This window comes from Pogoniulus pusillus, chromosome 39 (genome assembly GCF_015220805.1).
Source record: "Pogoniulus pusillus isolate bPogPus1 chromosome 39, bPogPus1.pri, whole genome shotgun sequence".
In the NCBI taxonomy this organism is placed as follows: Eukaryota; Metazoa; Chordata; class Aves; order Piciformes; family Lybiidae; genus Pogoniulus; species Pogoniulus pusillus.
In genome coordinates, this window is record NC_087302.1 from 2,063,234 (window position 1) to 2,088,452 (window position 25,219).

Here is a 25,219-nt window from a genome sequence, read left to right on the forward strand (position 1 = left end):
AGCCGCAAAGGAGGGGAGGGGAAGGGAGGGGGGCGGGGCGGGGCGGCGCGAGGACGGCGCGGGGCCGGCGCGAGAGCGGCTGAGGTAAAGGCGGGAGGGGGCCGCGGGGGGGGGCTGAGGGGGGCTGGGGGCAGGCACCGAGCGCGGAGCTGCTGCTCGGCTGCGGACCCGCTCCGGTCCTGCTCCGGTCCTGCTCCGGTCCTCAGCTCCTGAGAGCAGCTGCAGAGGAGGCAGCAGTGTGCCCAGGTGGGCAGCAGAGCCAATGGCATCCTGGGCTGGCTCAGCAGCAGTGTGGGCAGCAGGACAAGGGAGGTTCTTGTGCCCCTGTGCTCAGCACTGCTCAGGCCACCCCTGCAGTGCTGTGTCCAGTTCTGGGCTCCTCCATTGCAGAGAGCTGCTGAGGTGCTGGAAGGTGTTTGGAGAAGGGCAGCAAGGCTGGGGAGGGGCCTGGAGCACAGCCCTGTGAGGAGAGGCTGAGGGAGCTGGGGGGGTGCAGCCTGCAGCAGAGGAGGCTCAGGGCAGAGCTCATTGCTGCCTGCAGCTGCCTGCAGGGAGGCTGTAGCCAGGTGGGGTTGGGCTCTGCTGCCAGGCAGCCAGGGCCAGAAGAAGGGGACAGAGGCTGAAGCTGTGCCAGGGCAAGTCTAGGCTGGATGTTGTTAGGAAGTTGTTGTCAGAGAGAGTGATTGGCACTGGAATGGGCTGCCCAGGGAGGTGGTGGAGTGGCTGTGGCTGGAGGTGTTGCAGCCAAGCCTGGCTGGGGCACTGAGTGCCATGGTCTGGTTGGTTGGGCAGGGCTGGGTGCTAGGTTGGGCTGCAGGAGTTTGGAGCTCTCTTCCTATCTGCTTGGTTCTGTGATTCTATGACTCTATTCTATGATTCTCTTCTCCCTCCGTCACCCCCTCAGCGACCCTCCCTCCCTCCCTCCGCGATCCCCCCTCGGCTCTGCGCTGTCCTCGTCCCTCCCTCGACCCTCAGTCTGCCCTGGGAGTCCCCCGAGACCCTCGCCGGGGTCGGCCCTGCACTGCCCTGGCAGACTTCTCCTCACCCCGGGCTGGTGTCAGCCCTGCGGCTCCTCACCGCTCCCTGCTGCCTCAGTAGCCTCTGGCCACCTTCCCCCGGCGGCGCCCATCGCGGCCACCCACCTGCCCTGCCCCGGGCCCTCATCGAGCCCCTCCGTCCTGTCACTTCCCACCCCCCGGGGCCTCCTCTCTCTTCCCTCTGTCTTCACTTCCTCCCTGCCCAGCTGCTTTCCTCGACTTTCCCTTCCCCAGACCTTCCCTTTCCAAACCTTCCCTCCCAGACTTTCCATCACAAACCTTCCCCTTCCAAACCTTCCCTTTCCAAACCTTCCCTCCCAGACTTTCCATCCCAAACCTTCCCCTTCCAAACCTTCCCTTTCCAAACCTTCCCTCCCAGACTTTCCATCACAAACTTTCCACTTCCAAACCTTCCCTTTCCAAACCTTCTCCTTCCAAACCTTCTCTCCCCATCCTTCCATCACAAACCTTCTCCTTCCAAACCTTCTCTCCCCATCCTTCCATCACAAACCTTCCCTTTCCAAACCTTCCCTTTCCAAACCTTCCTTCCCCAGCTTTCCATCACAAACCTTCCCTTTCCAAACCTTCTCCTTCCAAACCTTCCCTCCCCAGCTTTCCATCACAAACCTTCCCCTTCCAAACCTTCCCTCCCAAACTTTCCATCCCAAACCTTCCCCTTCCAAACTTTCCCTTTCCAAACCTTCCCCTCCCAAACTTTCCATCCCAAACCTTCCCCTTCCAAACTTTCCCTTTCCAAACCTTCCCCTCCCAAACTTTCCATCCCAAACCTTCCCCTTCCAAACCTTCTCCTTCCAAACCTTCCCCTTCCAAACCTTCCCCTCCCAAACTTTCCATCCCAAACCTTCCCCTTCCAAACCTTCCCCTTCCAAACCTTCCCCTTCCAAACCTTCCCCTTCCAAACCTTCCCCTTCCAAACCTTCCCTCCCAAACTTTCCATCCCAAACTTTTCCAAACCATCCCTCCCCAGCTTCCCAACACACTCCTTCCTTTTCCAAACCATCCCTCCCCAGCTTCCCATCACACTCCTTCCTTTTCCAAACCTTCCCTCCCCAGCTTCCCATCACAGCCTTCCCTCCATCCCAGTCCCTTGTTTCTCTCCTCCTCCCAGCCAGAGCTGCTCCCCGTGCCCAGTGCCTCCAGTCCCTCTCCATCACCTCCTGCCTGGCTCGGAAGCTGGCTCCCAGTACTCACAGTTTTCCAGCTGTTTCCCTCTGCTCAGACAGGTTGGGCTGACAGTGCTCATGCTGGACAGGGAGCTCCTGGGCCGGCCACAGGAGCAGGCTGGGACCTTGCTGTGCCAGATTTCTACCCCAGGCATTGGTACCTCCTCATGCCCTCGGCTTGTGCCTGGCTCTGTTTGCCTTGGCACCAGGCCCCCCAGCTGGGTGACAGGGGCTGAGCCAGGGCATGCAGATCCTCACCTCAACCCTCTGGAAGCTGCCTCCCATGGGCAGAATGATTTAGTAACAACTCTCTTTGGTGTCTGCAGCAAGAAAACTCCCCACAGGAGCCACCTGTCAGTGCCCTGCAGTGGGAACAAAGAAGGTGACACATTTCCCACTTTCTTCCTTCCAGCCCTTTGAGGATTAGCAACCTTTAACCCTTGTTATCAGCCTGACCCTGACAGTCAGTTGTGCAAGTGACATGGCCAGCCCCTCTCTGACTCCTTCCCACCCAACCTTCCTGTTTCCTGAGCAGCACACGCAGTAGACTGCTTTGTCCTTCCTCCAGCAGGGTGTGTTGGGGAGGTTTGCTGGAGAGGAGGAGAGATGTGCCCTTCTGCAGCTTCATCTCTGCCTGGCTTGCTGAGATGCCAGGTTGGCACCAGGGAGTTAGCATCAGTTGAGAGCTTTCTGGTTTTGAATCACAGAATGGGTTGGGTTGGAAAGGACCTTAAAGGCCATCCAGTTCCAACCTGCCATAGGCAGGGACATCTCCCACCAGCACAGGCTTGCTCAAAGCCTCATCCAACTTGGCCTGCAGGTTGGGGGCAGCCACAACATCCCTGAGCAGCCTGTGCCAGTGTCTCCTCACTCTCAACAATTTCTTCCTCATCTCTACTCTCAGACTCCCTTCTCCCAGCTCGAAGCCTTGGTCCTGTCACTCACAGCCTTTGTCAGAAGTCCCTCCTCAGCTCTCCTGTAGCCCCTTCAGCTACTGCAAGGCTGCTCTAAGATCTGCCTGCAGCCTTCTCTTCTCCAGGCTGCACAGCCCCAACTCTGCCAGCCTGTCCCCACAGCAGAGCTTCTCCACCCTCTCGTCATCTTTGTGGCCTCCTCTGGAGCTCCAGCAGCTCCTGGTCCTCTTTGTGCTGAGTTCCCCAGAGCTGGAGGCAGTGCTGCAGGTGAAGTCTGAGCACAGCAGTGCAGAGGGCAAAATCCCCTCCCTGTGCTGCAGCTCTCCCTGCTCTGGCAGCAGCTCAGCACACAGCTGCCTCTGTGGGCAGTTTGGCACCAACTGACCCCCACAAATGTTTTCACTCATCTTTACCTTTCTGCCATTAAAGCTCTTGGCCACCTTTCACTTTCATCTGGAGTTTCAATTCCTCATGCTTGAGCCTAGGCTGAGCCCCTGCACACTTCCTGTTCTTAAAGGAGAACCTCAGAGATTGTTAGAATCTCCTCTGAATCACTGACTTGGTTTGCTCTTGATGAAGATTTGTTAGTGTCTGCCTGTGATGCTCAACCTGGGAATTAAAAAGCCCTCTTTGGACAGGAAAGTGATGACAGCAGGAGAAGAGCTTCAGAAACTCCATTGTGGAGCAGGGAGGAGCCTCTGCAGTTGGATTAGAGGTTGGCAAAGGAGCTTCTGAACAGCCAAGGAGGTTTTCTGCCTGCTGCTGGGAACAATAGCACAGGATGAGATGTTCATTTATGTTAGGACTTTCCAGCTGGCAAAGTGCAAGGCAGCTCTGTCCTCCTCCCAGTCATCTGAGCTGCCTCCTTATGTGCCTGTACTTGCCCAGATCCTGTGTGTGGCAGCCACAGGGTGGGTCTATAGCAGGGCCAGGGCACTTTGGGCACAGCAAAACCTGTGTGGTTCTCACAGTCTGCCCACATCAGAGCATGGGGGAGAAAAATCCATCTCACTGAAAAGGAAAGAAGGTGAGAGGAGGTGAGGAGAAATCAGCTCCTGGCAGAGCTGAGAAAGAGTTTAGTGGGGAATTGCTTGAGAGGGTCCAGCAAGGGACTGTGGAGATGGTTAGGGCATGAGAACATCAGCAGTGATGTGGCCAGCGGGAGTGAGGCTGCGAACTGGAGAGGTCATAGCTCAAATCTTGGGGTCACTTTTGGGCCCTGCACTCCAAGAAGGACATTGAGAGGCTGGAGCAGGTCCAAAGAAAGGCAACAGAACTGGAGAAGGGTCTGGAGGAGAGGGCTGGGGAGGAGCAGCTGAGGGAGCTGGGGGTGAGCAGTCTAGAGATGAGGAGGCTGAGGGCAGAGCTCATTGCTCTCTGCAGCTCCCTGAGAGCAGGCTGCAGCCAGGCCAGGATTGGGCTCTGCTCCCTAGGCTCAGATGATAGAAGGAGAGGAACTGGCCTGAAATTGTGGCAGGGGAGGGTTAGGTTGGAGAGGAGGAAAAATGTCTTTACTAGAGGAGTGGTCAGGGACTGGCAGAGGCTGCCCAGGGAGGTGGAGTGCCCATGGCTGGAGGGGTTGAAGTAACCTGTGGCCATGGCACTTGTGGCCATGGCACTTGTGGCCATGGTGGGGTTGGGTTGGTGTTGGACTGGAGGATGTCAGAGAGCTTTTCTAACCTTTCTGAGTCTGTGATTGATGAAAAGAGGTTTTTTTAGCCTGGAGAGGAGCAGCCTGAGGGGGATCTGATCAGTGCTCATCAGATCAATGCTTCAGGGGTGGGTGTCAGGAGGATGGGACCAGGCTTTGTCCAGTGGTACCCAGTGACAGGACAGGAGGTGCTGGGCACTAAGTGGAACATCAGAAGTTCCATCTAGGCATGAGGAGGAACTTCTTTAAATGAAACATGCTGGAGCCCTGGAGCAGGCTGCCCAGAGAGGTTCTGGAGTCTCCTTCTCTGGAGATATTCACCACCCACCTGGCTGTGTCCTGTGTGACCTGCTCTAGGTGACCCTGCCTTGGCAGGGGGCTGGGCTGGACTGGCTGATCTCCAGAGGCCCATGGTGAGCCATGCTGTGAGAAGTGCACAGAGCAGCTCTAAGCACCAGGAGAGTTTTTCAGGGGGTCTGGGACTGTAAGAGGAGCTTACAGAGCTGCAGTGGCCTGCCAGAGCCCAACCCAGCTCCCTTCCCCACACCTTTGGGATGTACCTGCCCGCAGCTACCTTCAGAGCACCAAGCTGACCCTCAGCAGAGCTCTCAGCTTGTGACTGAAGCCACCACAGTGCTCTTCAGACCTGGCCACATCAAACAAGGCTCCTTTGTGCCCAGGCCTTCGCTGCAGGCTGCATGACACCATCAGTCTTGGCAGGCTGAGAGCTTCTTTGTGGCAGGGCTTGCCCTGGAGATGGCACTGCTGATGAGCTGCCTGTGTGGGGACTTCTGGTAGGGCACGGGAACATTATCCAGGGGAACCCTTGGGAAGAGCTGTTCAGTTTCTCTCAGCTTGCTTTAGTCCAGGTCAATCCATCTGCACAGGCACAGAAGCTTCCAGCAGGAGGAGAATCTTGCTCGGCTGTGAGCCTGACTCCACCTGCCTCTGTCCCACTGCAGCAGCCCAAAGCTGCCTCTGGCCAGCACCCAAACGTGGCAGACAGAAAACCATGACATGATTTAGGTTGAAAAGGGCTTCAAAGCTTATCCACTCCAGCCCCCTGCAGTCCCCCTGCAGGTTGCTCGCAGCCCCAACCAACCTGACCTGCAGTGGGTGGTGCCAGGCATGGGGCAGCTCCCACCCCTCTGGGCAACCTGAGCCAGGCTTTCACCACCCTCAGGGGCAAACATTTCTCCCTTCTCTCCACTCTGCCTTCTTTAGTTCCAAACCATCCCCCCTTGGCCTGCCACAACAGACCCTGCTCAAAAGTCTCTCCCCAGCTTTCTTCCAGTACCTTTAAGCCACACTGAAGTGCCACCACAGCAGGAAGGTCTCCCTGGAGCCTTCTCTACTCCAGGCTGAACAACCTCAACTCTCAGCCTGGCCTCACAGCAGAGCCCTGCCAGCCCTGCCAGCATTTGCAAAGTCTCTTCTGGATGTGAGGGCAAGAATACAGGCACCAGCACCTAAGAGAACACAGCACAGCATCTCCTCTCATGGACTCTCTAGGGTGTGCCCCTCTAACTCTGCCAAGCCTGGTGCCCTCAGCACCACATCTCTGCCTCTTTTAAGCAGCTCCAGGGATGGGGATTCAGCCACCTCCCTGAGCAGCCTGTTCCAGTCTTTGAGAGCACCTCCAGTGAAGAGGTTTCTTCTAATGTCCAACCTAAACAACTGGTGCAACTTGAGGCCATTTCCTCTTGTCCTGTCACTTCTTCCTCCAGAGCAGAGCTCAAGCCCTGCTTGCCTCCAGTCTCCTTTCATGGAGCTGTAGACAGCAATGAGGTCTCCCTTCACCCTCCTCTTCTGCAGGCTGCACACCCCCAGCTCCCTCAGCTGCTCCTCCCCAGCCCTGTTCTCCAGAGCCTTCCTCAGCTTTGTTGCCCTTCTCTGGACCTGCTCAGCTACCTCAGGCCCCCAGTGCTAAGAAGGCAAATAAATGCTGTGGTGTGAGAGCTGTAGAAGTACCTCCAAGCTTGCTTTTTTTCCTCCTTTCTCTCTCAAAAATGTAGGAATAAAATGAAGCAGATGTGGAGCTTCACCAGCACAATGACTTTGGATTCCCCTTGAGGTGACTTCTCTTTGGACACCCTTTTCTCAGGTATGTGCCTGGTTGGTTGTTCTGTTCTCAGGCAAGAAGTCCTTTAGCTCAGAAATGGACTGAGGGCACTGGCAGCATTGAAATGATGAAGGAAAAATCATATTTAAGCATCAGCTCAACTGCTTCAGGTTTGGAATTGCTTGCCCAGGCAAGTGCCATCCATAAGAGAATCACAGAATGGGAGGGGTTGGAAGGGACCTCTGTAGATCAGCCAGTCCAAGCCCCCTGCCAGAGCAGCAGCACCCAGAGCAGCTCACACAGAACACAGCCTGGAGGGGTTTGGATATCTCCAGAGAGGGAGACTCCACAGCCCCCCTGGGCAGCCTGTGCCAGGCTCTGCCACCCTCACAGGGGAAAAATTCCTCCTCATGTTCCCATGGAACCTCCTCTGCCTCAGCTTCCACCACTGCCCCTTGGCCTGGCACTGGCATCCCCCAGCAGAGCCTGGCCCCAGCCTCTGCCACTCACCTGCTCATCTGTGTAAACATTCATCAGGTCCTCCCTTAGTCTCCTCTTCTCCAAGCTCCCAGCCCCAGCTCCCTCAGGCTCCCCTCACAGGAAGATGTTCCATTCCTTTCAGCATCCTTGCAGCTCTGTGCTGGACTCTCAAGGAGTTCCCTGAGGTCCTTCTTGAACTGAAGGGCCCAGAACCAGACACAATATTCCCAATGTGTCCCCAGCAGGGCAGAGCAGAGGGGCAGGAGACCCACACTGCTGCTGCCTCTTCTCATCATCTCCTAAAGCTTTCACAGTCTGATGCTTTGGGTGTTCCCTGTCCCCCCACACTTAGAGAATCACCCAGGCTGGACTCAGCTGAGCTGGAAATTGAATGGAGCTTTCTAGTCCCAGCTTAGCACAAGATCCAAGCAGGTATTTCCAGTAGCTACAGCTCTAGGCAGAAACAGACAAGTTAAAGGTAATACAGAAACACAGCAGCCCTCCCAGAAACCAGAGTGCCCAGGAGGGGCTCCCAACCACCCTTCCACCTCCTTTCCACCCCTCCACCTTATCTCAGACTTTGCCTTATGTTCAAGGTGAGTTTGGAGGATTGGCCAAGGGGGTTAGGAAGCAGAAGGATTAGTTACACAGACAGCAGGTTTAAAGAGTGAAGTGCATGCAGCCAGAGCCCAAGAGCAGCTCTGTTACCTATGTTTATGTTCTTACCCATCTCAGCAAGCCTGTGAGTGCAGCAGCCACCACCTTTGTTTCCTTTTCACAGCCTAGCATCTAATTCCTCTCACCAGACTATTCCAGCTGGGCTCAAACTGGCACACACAGTCAGCACTTCCAGCTCTTTGTTAGGTTTTTGCCCTCCTCCTGCTCAGCTCTGTGCCATGATGTTCACTTTTGAGTTTTGCAGGCCAGGACTGGCAGCACTTTCAGTTGGAGTTTGGCTGGGGCCAGAGCCAAGCCTGTGCCAGCCTTCAGCCAAGCCTTGGCTCTGGTTCCTCGCAGCCTTCCCCAGGAGCCGGCGGCGCTGCCATGTGGTGGTTCCAGCAGGGCCTCTCCTTCCTGCCTGTGGCTTTGGTTGTTTGGTCAGCTGCATCTTTTGTCTTCTCCTACATCACTGCCATCGTCCTCCACCACGTTGACCCCCTGGTGCCCTACATCAGGTCAGTGATGCTTTGTGCTGTGCTGCTACAGCCTCACGTTGGCTTCTTGCTCCTGAGAGTTCTCTCCCCCAGCTCCAAACTTCACACAGCAGTTCCTGCCTGACAGCTCTGGAGTTGATGGCTGCTTGTAGTTGTTTGTGGTTAAGCTCTAAGCTTGGCACTGTGAACACAGCCTCCCTTGCAAGGGCTTGGAGTGCTGGGAGCACAGAATCACAGAGTGGTAGGGGTTGGGGAACACTCCTGGAGATCACTGAGTCCAAACCCCCTGCCAGAGCAGGGTCACCCAGGGTAGGGCACACAGGAACACATCCAGGTGGGTTTGGAACCTCTGCAGAGCAGGAGATTCCACAACCTCTCTGGGCAGCCTGCTCCAGGGCTCTGTCACCCTCTCACCAAAGAAATTCCTCCTCATGTTCAGCTGGAACTTGCTGTGTTCAAGTTTGTGCTCATTGCCTCTTGTCCTGTCCCTGGGCACCACTGAGCAGAGTCTGGCCCCAGCTCCCTGACAGCCACCCTTAGATATTGGTAAGCATTGCTCAGATCCCCCTCAGCCTCCTCTCTTGCCCAGGCCAACCAGCCCCAGCTCTCAGCCTCTCCTCATGGGAGAGATGTCTCAGTCCCCTCAGCATCTCAGTGGTCCTCTCCAATCATTCTTTCTCCTTCCTGAGCTGGGATGCCCAGAACTGGACACAGTATTAACAGGTGTGGAGGATGTGAGGGAAAGGCTTTGAGCTGGAAGAGGGGAAATTGAGACTGGAGATTAGGAAATCATTATTTAAAGTGAGGTTGGGGAGAGACTGGCACAGGTTGAGGGTGGGGAGAGACTGGCACAGGTTGAGGGTGGTGAGACACTGGGACAGGTTTCCCAGGGAGGTGTTCTAGGCCAGGCTGGATGAGGCCTTGAGCAACCTGTGCTGATGAGAGTTGTCCCTGCCCATGGCAGGGGGTTAGAACTGGCTGAGCTTTCAGGTCCCTTCCAACCCAACCTATCCTGTGACCATTCCACAGCCCTAGAGCAGCACAGGGCAGCTCCCTGCAGCTGTCAGTGGGGAGAAGAAGAACCTGCACAGTTGATGATTTTCTAGCTGGGAGTAATTAAACCAAAGTCCTCCTCCTCCAGCTGTGATTCTCCACAGCAATGTGGCAGGAGGGTTTCCATCTCCATTCTCCATCTCCCTTGGGCTGAACACTGCTGCTCTGCAGGCAGAGCCTGACCCGTGGGCACTCTGCAAAGCTTCAGTGACTTGTCAGGACTCTTCAAGAGTCTCCTTGCCCATGGCAGGGAGCTGGAACTGGATGATCTTTAAATCCCTCCCATATCAAACCATTCTCTGCTCATTCCAGTGGGCAGCTTCCTGTATCTGTCAGGGAAACCCAAACCATTCTCTGATCTCTTCTCTGTGCACCTCTCTGCAGCTGCAGTGCTGTTGTATTTCTAGGTGCACAGCACAGAGCTGTTCTTTCTGAGCAGCCTGGAGCTTGTCACTGCTGTTTAGCTGTCACATCAGAACCCACTCTGCCTCTGCCTACAAGAAGCAGCTGCTGATAGGTCCAAGCATGCACCACTAAATCCATGCAGGAGATCCATAGATTCACAGAATGGGTTGGGGTTGAGTTGGAAGGGACCTTCAAGATCCAGTTCCAGCCCCTGCCATTGGCAGGGAGAGCTCTCACCAGCACAGGTTGCTCAAGGCCTCATCCAGCCTAATCTTGAGCACCTCCAGGGAGGTTGTGAAGCACAGAAGCACAGAATGTGATCTTTGATCACATTCTGTGCTTCTGTGCTCCACAACCTCCCTGGGAAACCTGTGCCAGTGTCTCACCACCCTCAACCTGTGCCAGTGTCTCACCACCCTCAACCTGTGCCAGTGTCTCACCATCCTCAACCTGTGCCAGTGTCTCACCACGCTCAACCTGTGCCAGTCTTTCCCCAGCCTCACTCTCAACAATTCCTTCCTCATCTCCAGTCTCAATCTCCCCTCCTCAAGCTTCAGTCTGTTCCCCCTTGTCCTATCACTACAAGCCCTTGTAAAAAGTCCCTTCCTGGCTTTCTTGCAGACCCTGTTCAGGCACTGGCAAATCCATCAAGTCCTATAATCTGTATTCCCTCTGCATTGCAGCAAGGCTCCACAGAGCACCTTGGTTGTGGTCTTTTGCTTTTCCAGCTTTTTCATTTTCCCTGCTTTATCCACCTCTTGTGGAATCAAGATCAGTGTCAAAGGAGTGATCACACTCAGAGTGTTCCTTCCTTCTCCTAAGGACTCTCTGTCTTTATTGCCCTTCTTTCTCCAGCTCCAAAACCAGCCCAGTTCAGGCTGAGCAAGGGAAAAATCCAGGGGGAGACATCTGGGGGGGTCCTTTACAAATCTGCCTTCTGCCAGAGCCTTTGTAGACTGCAGTGATAAAGTTGGGCTGCAGGTGTGTGTGGGACAGACAGGTAACAAACCCTGCTTGTCTCTTGCAGCGACACAGGGACAATACCTCCGGAGAGATGCTTGTTTGGGATCATGTTAAATGTTTCAGCTTTCCTGGGTGAGTACAAGTTGCTGCAGGCACTTTGCAGCGATCTCATTTCCTTAGCAGCTCATTAGCCACTAATTGTCAGTAGACTGAGGAATCAATCTTTGTGATGGTGGAATGGTTTAGGTTGGAAGGGGCCTCAGAGATCATCTGCTCCAACCTCTCCTGCATGGGCAAGGACACCTTGCACTAGATCAAGCTGCTCAAGGCCTCATCCCAAACTGGACTTGAACAGTTCAAAGCAAGGTTGGATGTGGCACTTGGTGCCATGGTCTAGCCTTGGGCACTGTGGTAAAGGGTTGGACTTGATGATCTGTGAGGTCTCTTCCAACCTTGGTGATACTGTGATACCTCCAGGCAGGAGGCAGCCACAGCCTCCCTGGGCAGCCTGTTCCTACTGCTTACACCTCAGTTAATAATCACAGAATGGGTTGGCTTGGAAGGAGCCTCAGAGCTCATCTACTCCAAACCCCTGCCTCGGGCAGGGACACCTCTCACCTAGACTCAGCTGCTCAAGGCTTCATCCAGCCTGGCCCTGAACACCCCCAGCCACAACCCCCCTGGGCAGCCTGTGCCAGGCTCACCACCCTCCTACTGAGGAACTTCTTCCTCAGCTCCACTCTAAGCCTCATTTGCCTCAGCTTCAAACTGTTCCCCCTTGGCCTGGCTCAGACCCTCTCAGCAGAAGTCTCTCTGCAGCCTTCCTGCAGGATCCCTTCAGGCTCTGGCAGCAGCTCTGAGGTCCCCCTGGAGCCTTCTCTCCAGGCTGCGCTCCCCCAGCTCTCTCAGCCTGTGCTCACAGCAGAGCTGCTCCAGCCCTGGCATCATCTTTGTGGCCTCCTCAGGCCTCCCTGCACACCTCTCTGCCCTTCTGCTGGGGTCTGAGGAGAGGTCTGAGCAGAGCAGAGCCAAGGGGCAGGATCCCCTCTCTTGCCCTGCTGCCCACACTCTGGCTGCAGCCCAGCACTTGGCTGCCTGCTGGCTGCATGAGGGCACTGCTGGCTCCTGGGGAGCTGCTCAGCACCAACACCCCCAAGGCTTCAGGGCTGCTCTCAACCCCCTCTGCACCCAGCCTGGATTTGTGCCTGGGGTTGGCCTGTCCCAGCTGCACTGTGACTTGTTGAACCTCATGCAGTTGGCAGTGGCCACTTCTCAAGCCTGTCAGGATCCTTCTGGAGGCCATCCCTGCCCTCAAGTGACTCCCCTGTGCCAGTCTCTCACCACTCTCACTGCAAACAACTTCTTCCTAACATCCACTTTCAGTCTCCCCTCTGCCACTTCAAACCCATTCCTCCTCCTCCTCCTCTCATTGCCAGACCTTCTCAATAGTCCCTCCCCAGCCCTCCTGCAGCCCCCTTCAGATCCTGCAAGGCCACTCTAAGGTCTCCTCCAAGCCTTCTCCTCTCCAGGCTGCACAGCCCCAACTCTCTCAGCCTGTGCTCAGAGCAGAGCTGCTGCAGCCCTCTCAGCATCTTGGTGGCCTCCTCTGCACTGGCTCCAACACTTCCATGTGCTGCTTGTGCTGGGGGCTCCAGAACTGCCCCCAGGACTGCAGGTGGGGTGTGAGGAGAGCAGAGCCAAGGGGCAGAATCCCCTCCCTTGCCCTGTGCCCACACTGCTCTTGCTGCAGCCCAGCACAGGGTTGTGTCTGGGCTGCACTCCCACTTCAGGCTCCTGTTGAGCTTTGCATCAGCCCAGACCCCCAGGGCCTGTCCCTCAGGGCTGCTCTCAGCCATTCCCCACCCAGCCTGGAGCTGTGCTTGGCATTGCAAGCTGAGTAAACCAGAAGTCAGCACTGGCATAAGCAAAGTGCTTCTTTATCCACCAGAACTCCCAGGTCCTTCTCTGTGAAGCTGCTTTGGCTCCTGGGCAACTTGTAGTGTAAGAGCCTGTGTTTGAAGGAGTGCCTCTGCCTGTCAGCACCTTGCCAGTGGCAGGGGACACTGCCCAGCTGACAGCCTTTGGCTTGCTCCCCACCAGGGATGGCCACCATGTACGTGCGCTACAAGCAAGTGTCCGCCTTGACTCCAGACAAAGCCAGGATCATCAGACTGAATAAGGTTGGCCTCACCCTGGGCTGGATGAGCTGCTTTGGACTCTGCATCATTGCAAATTTCCAGGTTGGTGCTTTGCAAGGCTGGGGAGGGGCCTGGGGCACAGCCCTGTGAGGAGAGGCTGAGGGAGCTGGGGGGGTGCAGCCTGCAGCAGAGGAGGCTCAGGGCAGAGCTCATTGCTGCCTGCAGCTGCCTGCAGGGAGGCTGTGGCCAGGTGGGGTTGGGCTCTGCTGCCAGGCAGCCAGGGACAGAAGAAGGGGACAGAGGCTCAAGCTGTGCCAGGGCAGGTCTAGGCTGGATGTTAGGAGGAAGTTGTTGTGAGAGAGAGTGATTGGCACTGGCATGGGCTGCCCAGGGAGGTGGTGGAGTGGCTGTGGCTGGAGGTGTTGCAGCCAAGCCTGGCTGGGGCACTGAGTGCCATGGTCTGGTTGGTTGGGCAGGGCTGGGTGCTAGGTTGGGCTGGCTGAGCTTGGAGCTCTCTCCCAACCTGCTTGGTTCTAGGATTCTATAACTACTTTATTGTGTGAGAGCCAAATCTCCATGGAGCACAGGTCCCATCGGCTGCTGTGTACAGCAAAGAAGTCAGCCCTTGGGCTGCAGCGGCTGCCGGCAGGTCCTGGGGGCGCAACTCGTTGCTAGGTCGTTGCTAGGTCGTTGCCTAGATTCAGCCAAAGTCAAAGGCACTTGGGTTTGACTGAGCTCAAGTGGGCAACTCAATCCCAGTGCACATCAAGCAGCTTCAGTGCCTCGGCTCAGTGCAGCAGACAGGCAAGGTGGGAGCTGCTGTTCGTGGGGCAGGCAAGTCCCCAGCTAGGCAGTGCAAAAGCACACAAGGCAGACAGGGAGCAGACAAAACAGAGGCAGCAGCAGCAAACAAACAAACAAGTTGGCTGGGGTTTAAGCATTGTGCTGAGTGTCTTTGACCAATAGCAACAGATAAAACCAGCCCTGGAACCGATCCTGCATTGTTTCACCAGAAAAGAGAGACGCACAGGTCCAGCAGCCCTGAGCTGTGCTGACCCAGGGCAGGCTGCAGAACAAGGCCAGATGCAGTGTCTGTGCTAGGCTGAGAGGCACCAAACCTTTGTCTGCTTTGCCACTTCTTCCACCCAGGAAGGAGAGAGACAGGGGGGAGGCAAGGTGAGCATTCAGGCAGGTGTTTAGGACATGTCTTGGATGTGGATTCTAGGTAGAATTTGGCCCTTCCATCACAGGGGGAGGTGTTCTGAGGTGTCATAGGATGGGGAGGTGCTGAAAGCAAAGTGTTTGGGGGCAAAGCTGCTTTGCATGGGATCTCAGAATGGTTCAGGTTGGAAGTGACCTCAGAGCTCAGCTGTTGGGACCTCAGAGCTCAGCTGTTGCAACCTCCCTGGCATGGGCAGCAACCATTTGTTGCTCAGTGGCACACAAGAGAAGACACTGAGCTGCTCAAGAGCACTGGCTGTGGAAAGAAGGCTGCCAGAAAAGCTCTCCATTCTGCTGCTGCAGCTCTCCTCCTCAGAGAGAAAACACTGCCCTGTGTTCCAGACTGGGTCCCAGTCATTACTGCTTACACCTCAGTTAATAATCACAGAATGGGTTGGCTTGGAAGGAGCCTCAGAGCTCATCTGCTCCAAACCCCTGCCTCGGGCAGGGACACCTCTCACCTAGACTCAGCTGCTCAAGGCTTCATCCAGCCTGGCCCTGAACACCCCCAGCCACCACCTCCCTGGGCAGCCTGTGCCAGGCTCACCACCCTCCTACTGAGGAACTTCTTCCTCAGCTCCACTCTAACCCTGCTCTGCCTCAGCTCCAAACCATTCCCCTTGGCCTGGCTCAGATACCCTCATGAAAAGTCTCTCTGCAGCCTTCCTGTTGTGCTTCTACTGGAGAGAGTAATGCAGAGCTCTGAGGTGCTGAAGAGAGTTGAACATCTCTCCTGTGAGGAAAGGCTGAGAGCCCTGGGGCTGTTTAGTCTGGAGAAGAGAAGGCTGAGGGAGGATCTGATCAATGTCTATCAATACCTGAGGGGTGGGTATCAAGAGGAAGGGGACAGGCTCTGTTCAGTGGCACCTGGTAATAGGGCAAGGAATGATGGATGTAAGCTGGAGCCCAGAAACAGGAGGAGAGACTTCTTTCCTTTGAGGGTGCTGGAGTCACAGGGGTTGTGGAGTCTCCTTCCCTGGAGGCTCACAAAGCAGAGTCACAGAGGTTGTGGAGTCTCCTTCTCTGGAGGCTCACAAAGCAGAGTCACAGAGGTTGTGGAGTCTCCTTCCCTGGAGGCTCACAAAGCAGAGTCACAGAGGTTGTGGAGTCTCCTTCCCTGGAGGCTCACAAAGCAGAGTCACAGGGGTTGTGGAGTCTCCTTCCCTGGAGGCTCACAAAGCAGAGTCACAGAGGTTGTGGAGTCTCCTTCCCTGGAGGCTCACAAAGCAGAGTCACAGAGGTTGTGGAGTCTCCTTCCCTGGAGGCTCACAAAGCAGAGTCACAGGGGTTGTGGAGTCTCCTTCCCTGGAGGCTCACAAAGCAGAGTCACAGAGGTTGTGGAGTCTCCTTCTCTGGAGGCTCACAAAGCAGAGTCACAGAGGTTGTGGAGTCTCCTTCTCTGGAGGTTCACAAAGCAGAGTCACAGAGGTTGTGGAGTCTCCTTTCCTGGAGGCTCACAAAGCAGAGTCACAGAGGTTGTGGAGTCTCCTTCCCTGGAGGCTTTCAAAGCAGAGTCACAGAGGTTGTGGAGTCTCCTTTCCTGGAGGCTCACAAAGCAGAGTCACAGAGGTTGTGGAGTCTCCTTCCCTGGAGGCTCACAAAGCAGAATCACAGAGGTTGTGGAGTCTCCTTCCCTGGAGGCTCACAAAGCAGAGTCACAGAGGTTGTGGAGTCTCCTTCCCTGGAGGCTCACAAAGCAGAGTCACAGAGGTTGTGGAGTCTCCTTTCCTGGAGGCTCACAAAGCAGAGTCACAGAGGTTGTGGAGTCTCCTTCCCTGGAGGCTCACAAAGCAGAGTCACAGGGGTTGTGGAGTCTCCTTCCCTGGAGGCTCACAAAGCAGAGTCACAGAGGTTGTGGAGTCTCCTTCCCTGGAGGCTCACAAAGCAGAGTCACAGGGGTTGTGGAGTCTCCTTCCCTGGAGGCTCACAAAGCAGAGTCACAGGGGTTGTGGAGTCTCCTTCCCTGGAGGCTCACAAAGCAGAGTCACAGAGGTTGTGGAGTCTCCTTCCCTGGAGGCTTTCAAAGCAGAGTCACAGAGGTTGTGGAGTCTCCTTTCCTGGAGGCTCACAAAGCAGAGTCACAGGGGTTGTGGAGTCTCCTTCCCTGGAGGCTCACAAAGCAGAGTCACAGAGGTTGTGGAGTCTCCTTCCCTGGAGGCTTTCAAAGCAGAGTCACAGAGGTTGTGGAGTCTCCTTTCCTGGAGGCTCACAAAGCAGAGTCACAGAGGTTGTGGAGTCTCCTTCCCTGGAGGCTCACAAAGCAGAATCACAGAGGTTGTGGAGTCTCCTTCCCTGGAGGCTCACAAAGCAGAGTCACAGAGGTTGTGGAGTCTCCTTCCCTGGAGGCTCACAAAGCAGAGTCACAGAGGTTGTGGAGTCTCCTTCCCTGGAGGCTCACAAAGCAGAGTCACAGAGGTTGCGGAGTCTCCTCTGGAGGCTTTCAAAGCCAAACTGGATGTGTTCCTGTGTGTCCTGCCCTGGGCAATCCTGCTCTGGCAGGTTGGAACTGATGATCTCTGGAGGTCTCTGACATTCTGTGATTCTGTGCTCCTCTGTTGCCATTTGAATGGGCTGCCCAGGGAGGTGGTGGAGTCTCCATCCCTAGAGGTGTTCAGTAAGAGCCTGGATGGAACACTTAGTGCCATGGTCTGGTTGCTTGGCTAGGCTTGGGGGATAGGTGGGACTGGATGAGCTTGGAGGTCTCTTCCAACCTGCTTGATTCTGTGATTAGCTGTGCAGGTTGCTGGGGTGGAGTGCTCAGGAGCCAGCTTGAGCCTGCTGCCCCCCTCCTGGCCAGCCCAGCTGCCCCACTCCTGTGCCAGTGCCTGTCCTGCCTCGTGAGAACAGCTCTCATCAAGTCCTCTTCTTTAGGTGTAGCTGGGACTTGGCCAGAAGAACTGAACCAAAGCAGCAATACAGGGGCCTGGCAGGGGCTGGCTTCCAGCTAACTCTCTCTGAGGTCTCCAGAGACAACCTGCCAAGTGCTGGCACATGCCAGGGCTGCAGGTGTGGAGGTGACTGAGTGGGTGGAGTGCCAACGCTCTGCAGAAGGAAACCTCCCCGAGGCACAGATGGGAGCAGGCTGGGTACAAGCAGTGCTTTCTGTCCCTAGAAATGCATCCTCTACTACATCCACGTGCTGGGAGCCTGCCTGACCTTTGGAGTGGGAGCCATTTACATGCTGGTTCAGACCATCCTGTCCTACCTGGTGCAGCCAGAAGTTCACAGCAAGGACATCTTCTGGATCCGCCTGACCGCGCTGCTCTGGTGCTGCTCCAGCATCGTCAGCAGTATCCTTCGGTGCACAGAGGCACAGGAGCCAGCCCCAGGGGTGGGCTGCAGCAAGAAGAGTGTGGCCAGCAGGTCAAGGGAGGTTCTCCTCCATCTCTACTCAGCCCTGCCAAGGCCACACCTGCAGGACTCTGTCCAGATTTGGGCTCCCCAGTTCAAGAGAGACAGAGTGGATGGGTGGGCAGAGGCCAATGGGATGAGACTGAACAAGGCCAAGGGCAGGGTTCTGCACTTTGGCCACAACAACCCCAAGCAGCACTACAGGCTGGGGCCTGAGTGGCTGAGAGCAGCCAGGAGGAAAGAGACCTGGGGGTACTGGTGGATAGTAGCTGAAGCTGAGGCAGCAGTGTGCCCAGGTGGCCAAGAGAGCCAATGGCATCCTGGGCTGGCTCAGGAGCAGTGTGGGCAGCAGGACAAGGGAGGTTCTTCTGCCTCTGTACTCAGCACTGCTCAGGCCACCCCTGGAGTGCTGTGTCCAGTTCTGGGCCCCTCAATTCAGGAGAGATGTTGAGGTGCTGGAAGGTGTTTGGAGAAGGGCAGCAAGGCTGGGGAGGGGCCTGGAACACAAACCCTATGAGGAGAGGCTGAGGGAGCTGGGGGGGGTGCAGCCTGCAGCAGAGGAGGCTCAGGGGTGACCTCACTGCTGTCTGCAACTACCTGAAGGGAGGCTGTAGCCAGGTGGGGTTGGGCTCTGCTGCCAGGCAACCAGCAAGAGAACAAGGGGACACAGTCTCAAGTTGTGCTGGGGTAGGTCTAGGCTGGATATTAGGAGGAAGTTCTTCACAGAGAGAGTGATTGGCATTGGAATGGGCTGCCCAGGGAGGTGGTGGAGGCACCGTGCCTGGAGGTGCTCAAGAAAAGCCTGGATGAGGCACTTAGTGCCATGGTCTGTTTGGTTGGGCAGGACTGGGTGCTAGGTTGGACTGGATGATCTTGGAGCTCTCTTCCAACCTGCTTGATTCTATGATTAGTGAGGGGAAGGCTGTGCTGAAGTGGTTCTGACTGGCACTGGAGGAAGTGGTACCAGCAATGGTGTGGGCAGCAGGAGCAAGGATTGTCCCCCTGGACTGGGCGCTGGTGAGGCCACACCTCAAATCCTAGGGTCAGTTTTGGGAGTCAGACCACAAGAAGGACATTGAGAGGCTGGAGCTGGTCCAGAGGAGGGCAGAAGAGGGGGAAGGGGAGGGGAGAACAGGGGTGAGGAGGAGCAGCTGAGGGAGCTGGGAGTGAGCAGCCTGGAGAAGAGGAGGCTGAGGGCAGAGTTCATTGCCTTGAAAGGAGGCTAGAGCCAGGTGGGGGTTGGGCTCTGCTGCCTGGGCTCAGGTGATAAGAGAGGAAATGTCCTGGAGTTGTGCCAGGGGAGGGTTAGGTTGGAAAGGAGGAGAAGTTTGTTTGCTGGAGGAGTGGTGAGGGCCTGGCAGAGGCTGCCCAGGGAGGTGGTGGAGTGCCCATGGCTGGAGGGGCTGCAGAAAGCTGTGGCCATGGCATTTGGGGCCATGGTTTGGTGGCCATGGTGAGGCTGGGTTGGAGTTGGACTGGGTGATCTCAAAGGGCTTTGCCAGCCCAGTCAATCTCATGGTTCTGTGATTTGGACTAGGGTTAGGGCTGTGCCTTGTGCCAGTAACTAAGCCACTGGAACAACCTCCAAGTTGAAGAGAACCATGAGCAGTCCCTGCCACCATCACTGCTCGTTGTGCTGAGGACACCCTGTGGGGAACTCTGCTTGTGAGAGCTCCTAAAGCAGCCTTCCAGTCCCTGAATTAGAAGGGTTAGGTGATAGGTTGGACTCAGAGGTCTTTTCCAACCTGCTTAACTCTGTGATTCTGTGAAGGGAGCCCAAAGGGAAGCTGGAGAGGAACTGTTTATAAGGGCCTGTGGTGCTGGGACAATAGACAGGGGTTTGGAACTGGAGCTGGGGAGGTTGAGAGCAGAGGTGAGGAAGAAATTCTTTGAGGTTGAGGAGATGCTGGAACAGGCTGCCCAGGGACATTGTGGATGCCTCATCCCTGGAAGTGTTTAAGACCAGGTTGGATGAAGCTTTGAGCAACCTGGGCTAGTGGGAGGTGTCCCTGCCCATGGCAGGGGGTTGGAACTGGATGAGCTTCAAGGTCTCTTCTATCCCAACCCATTCTGTTTCATCACAGAGATCTCCTCATGGCCTCACTCTGACACAGTCCAGAGCTGAGTCTGAAATGTCCTCATTTGCTCATCCTTGGGTTTGCATCTTCCTTAACACCTTCCTCACAGTGTTTGTTTCCTCAGTTGTCCTGTACAGTGGCCTCTATGGAACTAACCTGGTGCAGAAGCTGCACTGGGACCCTCAGGAGAAGGTAAATGTTGGAGTGGGAAAAATCAAGAGAGCAAAACCCAGCTGCATTATTTGCAGGGACAGCTGCCTCTGGCCACTTGCTGCTGCTGTGTGCAGGTGTTGCAGAAGACACTCAGCTGGTTGGAGGGTTGGAGGCTCTGCAGAGAGATCTGCACAGGCTGCATGCATGGGCTGGGGCCAATGGGATGAGGATCAACAAAGCCAAGGGCTGGGTCCTGCACTTGGGGCACAGCAACCCCGCAAAGGCTCCAGGCTGGGGGCAGAGTGGCTGGAAACTGCCTGGTGGAAAAGGACTTGGGGGTGCTGGGTGACAGCAGCTAGAGATGAGGCAGCAGTGCCCAGGTGGGCAAGAAGGGCACCAGCAGCCTGGGCTGGATCAGCAATGGTGTGGGCAGCAGGAGCAGGGCAGGGATTGTGCCCCTGGGCTGGGCACTGGGGAAGCCACAGCTTGAATCCTGGGCTCAGGTTTGGGCTCCTCACTCCAAGAAGGACATGGAGGAGGTGGAGAAAGTCCAGAGAAGGGCAACAAAGGTGGGGAAGGGTCTGGAGAGCAGGGCTGGGGAGGGGCAGCTGAGGGAGCTGGGCGGGAGCTGGGTGTGGAGGAGGCTGAGGGCAGAGCTCATTGCTCTCTGCAGCTCCCTGAGAGCAGGCTGCAGCCAGCTGGGGGTTGGGCTCTGCTGCCTGGGCTCAGGGGATGGAAGGAGAGGAAATGTCCTGGGATTGTGCCAGGGGAGGGTAAAATTAATTTGCTGGAGGAGTGGCCAGGGGCTGGCAGAGGCTGCCCAGGGAGGTGGTGGTGGAGTGCCCATGCCTGGAGGTGTTGCAGGAAGCTGTGACCATGGCACCTGGGGCCATGGTTTGGTGGCCATGGTGGGGTTGCAGGTGGGATTTGAAGCCCCAGTGGGTTCAGCCCAGCTGTGTGGATGGGGCAGGTTTTTCCTGGCCATTCTCTTCTGCTGAGCTCAGAGCTTCACTCCTGGAGACTCAGATGCACCAAGAGCTTGTGCTCCACGCTCCAGGATGTCCTGTGGCCAAGCCAGCTTGGTGCCATTGCATGGGCAGCAGGAGCTTTTCATGCTGTTTGGGGTTTTTTCCCCCTTCTCACAGGGCTACACAACTCACATCATCAGCACTGTCTCAGAGTGGTCGTTGGCATTCTCCTTCCTCAGCTTCTTCCTCACCTACATCCGAGACTTCCAGGTAAGGTCAGCTGAAGTGCTCCTGCTTCTCACCTGACAGGGTGCTGGGAGTGCTCTGCCTCCTGCTGTCAGTCAGCAGGGCTGGAGGAGCTGTGGGCTGAGCAGCACAAGCAGTCCTCTCAGCCCCAGCAGGCTCTGCCCCTGCCCTGGTAGCACTCAGACCCCAGAACCAGGCTGGCATCAAACAGCTTTGCCTGGGAGACCTTTCACAGGCACAGGGGAGAGCCTTTGAGACAGACCCCAGGAGCAACCTTCTCACTGCTCCCTGGGACAGGACAAGCAGCAGTGGATGGAAGCTGCAGCACAGGAGGTTGCAGCTCAGCACAAGAGGCAACTTCTTGCCTGGAAGGCTCCCAGAGCCCTGGCACAGGCTGCCCAGAGAGGTTGTGGAGTGTCCTTGTGTGGAGCCTTTCCAGGCCTGTCTGGATGTGTTCTGTGTGCCCTGAGCTGGATTGTGTGGCCCTGCTCTGGCAGGGGGCTTGGCCTGGATGATCTCTTTGGGTCCCTTCCAGCCTCTAAGGTCTTGTGAGCCTGTGAAGCCTTCTCTGTAAGCTGGAGGGATGGGGGTGGGGTGTGGAATGTTCACTGAATCACAGAATCCTTGAGGCTGGAAAAGAGCTCTGAGATCATCAGCTCCAGCCTGTGACCCAGCACCAGGACAGCAGCTAGCCCATGCCAGCCAGTGCCACAGCCAAGCTCTTAAAGACCTCCAGGCATGGTGACTCCACCACCTCCCTGGGCAGTCCACCCTAGGTCCTACTCACCCTTTCCATCAGGAAACACTTCCTAAGATCCAACCTAACCCTCCCCTGGCACAGCATCAGGCCATGCCTTCTTGCCCTGTCACAGGTTGCCTGGGAGAAGAGCCCAACCCCCACCTGACTACAACTTTAGATAGCTGTAGAGAGGGCTAAGGTCCCCTCTAAGTCTCCTCCAGGCTGCACCCCCCCAGCTTCCTCAGCCTCTCCTCATCAGCCTTCCCCTCCAGCCATTGCTCTCCTCTGGCCCCACTCCAGCCCCTCAGTATCTCTCTAGCAGTGAGGAACCCAGAGCTGCACAGTGCTGGAGGTGAAGCCTCCCCAGTGCCAGCACAGGGGCAGAATCATGTCCCTAGTCCTGCTGGCCACACTATTCCTGACACAGGCTGAGATGCCTTTGGCCTCCTGTGCCAGCTGGGCACGCTGCTGGCTCATGTTCAGCTGCTGGCACCCAGCACTGCCAGGTTCCTCCCAGCCAGGATGCTCTCCAGCCACTCATCCCCCAGATCAGTGGGTAGGGAATTGGTTGGAGGGGCACATCTAGAGGGCCAACAGCTCGATGGCCAGGTGAGGATCAGTGACAGGGGTGTCCCTCAGGGGTCTGGACTGGCACTGGTGCTGTTCAATATCCTCAGCAGTGCCATGGAGAGTGACACCTGAGGGACAGAAGCCATCCAGAGGGACCTGGACAGGCTGGAGAAATGGGAGTGGGAACCTCATGAGGCTCAACAAGGCCAGGTGGAAGCTCCTGCAGCTGGGCTGGGGCTGAGGGGCTGGGGAGCAGCCCTCTGGAGAAGGGCCTGGGGGTGCTGGGGGTGCAGAGCTGGGCAGGAGCTGGCACCGAGCGCTGCCAGCCCAGCCCCAGCCTGGCCTGGGCTGATCCCAGCAGTGTGGGCAGCAGGGGCAGGGAGGGGATCCTGCCCCTCTGTTGTGCCTGCTCAGACCCCCCCTGCAGTGCTGGGGCAGCTCTGGAGCCCTCAGCACAGACAGGGACCTGCTGGGGCAGGGCCAGAGGAGGCCACAGCAGTGCTGGCAGGGCTGGAAGGGCTGGAAGGGCTCTGCTGGGAGCCAGGCTGAGAGCTGGAGAGGAGAAGGCTCCAGGGAGACCTTCTGGTGGCCTTGTAGGACTTAAAGGGCTGATTAGGAAGCTGGGGACAGACTTTTGAGCAGGGCCTGTTGTGACAGGACAAGAGGTGATGGTTTGGAACTGAAGGAGGCAAATTCAGAGTGAAAAGGAGGCAGAAATGTTTGCCCCTGAGGCTGGTGAGAGCCTGTGCCAGGCTGCCCAGAGAGCTGGGAGCTGCCCCATGGCTGGCACCACTGCAAGTCAGGTTGTGTGGGGCTATGAGCAGCCTGCTCTGGCTGCAGATGTCCCTGCTGAGTGCAGGGGGCTGGAGTGGAGGAGCTTTGAAGATCTCTTTCCACCCAAACCACTCTCTGAAGCTTGCTCTCGGGTTGCAAGCAGCACACTCTGGCAGTCAGCCTTACCAAGTGCCACAGCTACCTGCTCAGAGGAGCTTCATCTGACACTGCCCACGCTGGGACAGTGCCTGAGCTGCTCACTTGACTTTTCTTTCTCCTCCACAGAAGATTTCCCTTCGTGCTGTTGCCAGCCTGCAGGGCCAGACCCTCTACAGCACCCCTCAGAGCTTCGGGAGCGACCAGCAGGGCCTGCTGGTGGCAGGGAGCATCTGATGAGGGCTGGGAGCCCCTGCTGAAGGTTGGGAGCATCTGCTGAGGTTGTCCTCAGCACCACTCAGGAATTCCCTAGCAATAAGGAGTGAGCTCTGTCAGCATTTCTTCCCCACACACACAGGGTCTGTGTGAAGTGCTTGGACTGCACTAGACCCAAAGGGCTTTGCTGGTAACCCACAAGCAATGCAAAACGTCCTCAGTGTTGTAGCCTGTGACATTTCCACACCTGCCAGTGTCCTGGGAGGATTAAATGAAGGTTAATCAAGAGCTGTTGTCTCCTCACTTCCACCACAGCCAATCTTCACCTATCTGGGGCTCTGGGCTGATGCAAAGCTCAACAGGAGGCTGCAGTGGGAGTGCAGCCCAGACACAACCCTGTGCTGGGCTGCAGCAAGAGCAGTGTGGGCACAGGGCAAGGGAGGGGATTCTGCCCCTTGGCTCTGCTCTCCTCACACCCCACCTGCAGTCCTGGGGGCAGTTGTGCAGCCCCCAGCACAAGCAGCACATGGAAGTGTTGGAGCCAGTGCAGAGGAGGCCACCAAGATGCTGAGAGGGCTGCAGCAGCTCTGCTCTGAGCACAGGCTGAGAGAGTTGGGGCTGTGCAGCCTGGAGAGGAGAAGGCTTGGAGGAGAGCTTGGAGTGGCCTTGCAGGCTGTGCAGAGGGCTGCAGGAGGGCTGGGGAGGGACTATTGAGAAGGTCTGGGAATGAGAGGAGGAGGAGGGATGGGTTTGAAGCACTTGGTGCCATGGTCTGGTTGACTGGCTAGGGCTGGGTGCTAGGTTGGGCTGGATGATCTTAGAGGTCTCTTCCAACATGCTTGATTCTATGATTCTATGAAGTGGCAGAGGGGAGATTGAAAGTGTATGTTGGTAAGAAGCTGTTTGCAGTGAGGATGGTGAGAGACTGGCACAGGTTGAGGGAGGTTGTGGAGCACAAAATCTCCTGAGCACAGCAAACCAGCCCCATCCAAATTCTCTCAGGTCAGAGAATCACAGAATCAGTCAGGATTGGAAGGGACCACAAGGAGCAGCCAGTCCCAACCCCCTGCCATGCCCAGGGACACCCTACCCTAGAGTAGGCTGCACACAGCCTCAGCCAGCCTGGCCTCAAACACCTCCAGCCATGGGGCCTCAACCACCTCCCTGGGCAACCCCTGCCAGGCTCTCACCACTCTCCTGCTCAACAACTTCCTCCTCATGGTCAGCTCAAGGATGCAGGACCAGGTCAAGGTTACTCCTTTCTCTTATAGAGGAACTCAAGGCTAAGGCTGGACAAGCCTCTTCTGAGAGCTGCTTGCACCAAAGTTTCTCCTCCAGCCACTCTGCCCTGCCCTGGTGAGTCCACCCTGGAGTGCTGTGATCAGTTTTGGACTCCTCAATTCAAGAGAGACAGAGATCTGCTGGAGAGAGTGCAATGGAGGCTGCCAGGGTGATGAAGTGACCTGAAGAGCTCTGCTCTGAGGAGAGACTGAAGGAGCTGGGGCTGCTCTAGGAGAGGAGAGAGGGAAGAGCTGGAGCTGGTGAGATGCCCCCTCTGGAGTGGTGGGCTCCTGGGTGGCTGCCATGAGGAGGTCCTTTTCTCATACAGGGGGCACAGGTGCCTGCAGTGCACTGCTGTGGCATTCCCTTTGCTCCATCTCTGGGCACCTGTCATAGCTGTAGAGCAGACAGAAGCTCTTTTAATG

The 25,219-nt window shown here is 56.6% G+C and overlaps 1 protein-coding gene across 3 annotated transcripts; it reads left to right on the top strand.

Moving 5' to 3' along the window:
• The first annotated feature begins 28 nt into the window (after positions 1 to 28).
• On the top strand, positions 29 to 23,801 carry DRAM2 (DNA damage regulated autophagy modulator 2). 3 transcript variants are annotated; one of them, XM_064173945.1, is made up of 9 exons: positions 29 to 84; positions 6,802 to 6,890; positions 8,251 to 8,503; positions 10,968 to 11,035; positions 13,004 to 13,143; positions 17,375 to 17,552; positions 19,801 to 19,883; positions 20,990 to 21,082; positions 23,427 to 23,801. In XM_064173945.1, exons 3-9 carry the CDS (start codon positions 8,373 to 8,375, stop codon positions 23,532 to 23,534), a joined length of 801 nt encoding a protein of 266 aa, XP_064030015.1. In that variant the 5' UTR covers positions 29 to 84; positions 6,802 to 6,890; positions 8,251 to 8,372; the 3' UTR covers positions 23,535 to 23,801. The 3 variants fall into 3 exon arrangements, with proteins under 3 accessions (XP_064030015.1, XP_064030014.1, XP_064030016.1); XM_064173944.1 differs by having other exon boundaries at positions 8,346 to 8,503; XM_064173946.1 differs by lacking the exon at positions 8,251 to 8,503.
• Positions 23,802 to 25,219: the final 1,418 nt, after the last annotated feature.

Bases quoted from the DNA above. Each gene is read 5' to 3' on its own strand.
- DRAM2 (XM_064173945.1), top strand. From the start codon at position 8,373: ATGTGGTGGTTCCAGCAGGGCCTCTCCTTCCTGCCTGTGGCTTTGGTT. The intron at 8,504-10,967 runs GTCAGTGATGCT...TGTCTCTTGCAG, and splicing joins CCCCTGGTGCCCTACATCAG to CGACACAGGGACAATACCTC. The intron at 11,036-13,003 runs GTGAGTACAAGT...GCTCCCCACCAG, and splicing joins AAATGTTTCAGCTTTCCTGG to GGATGGCCACCATGTACGTG.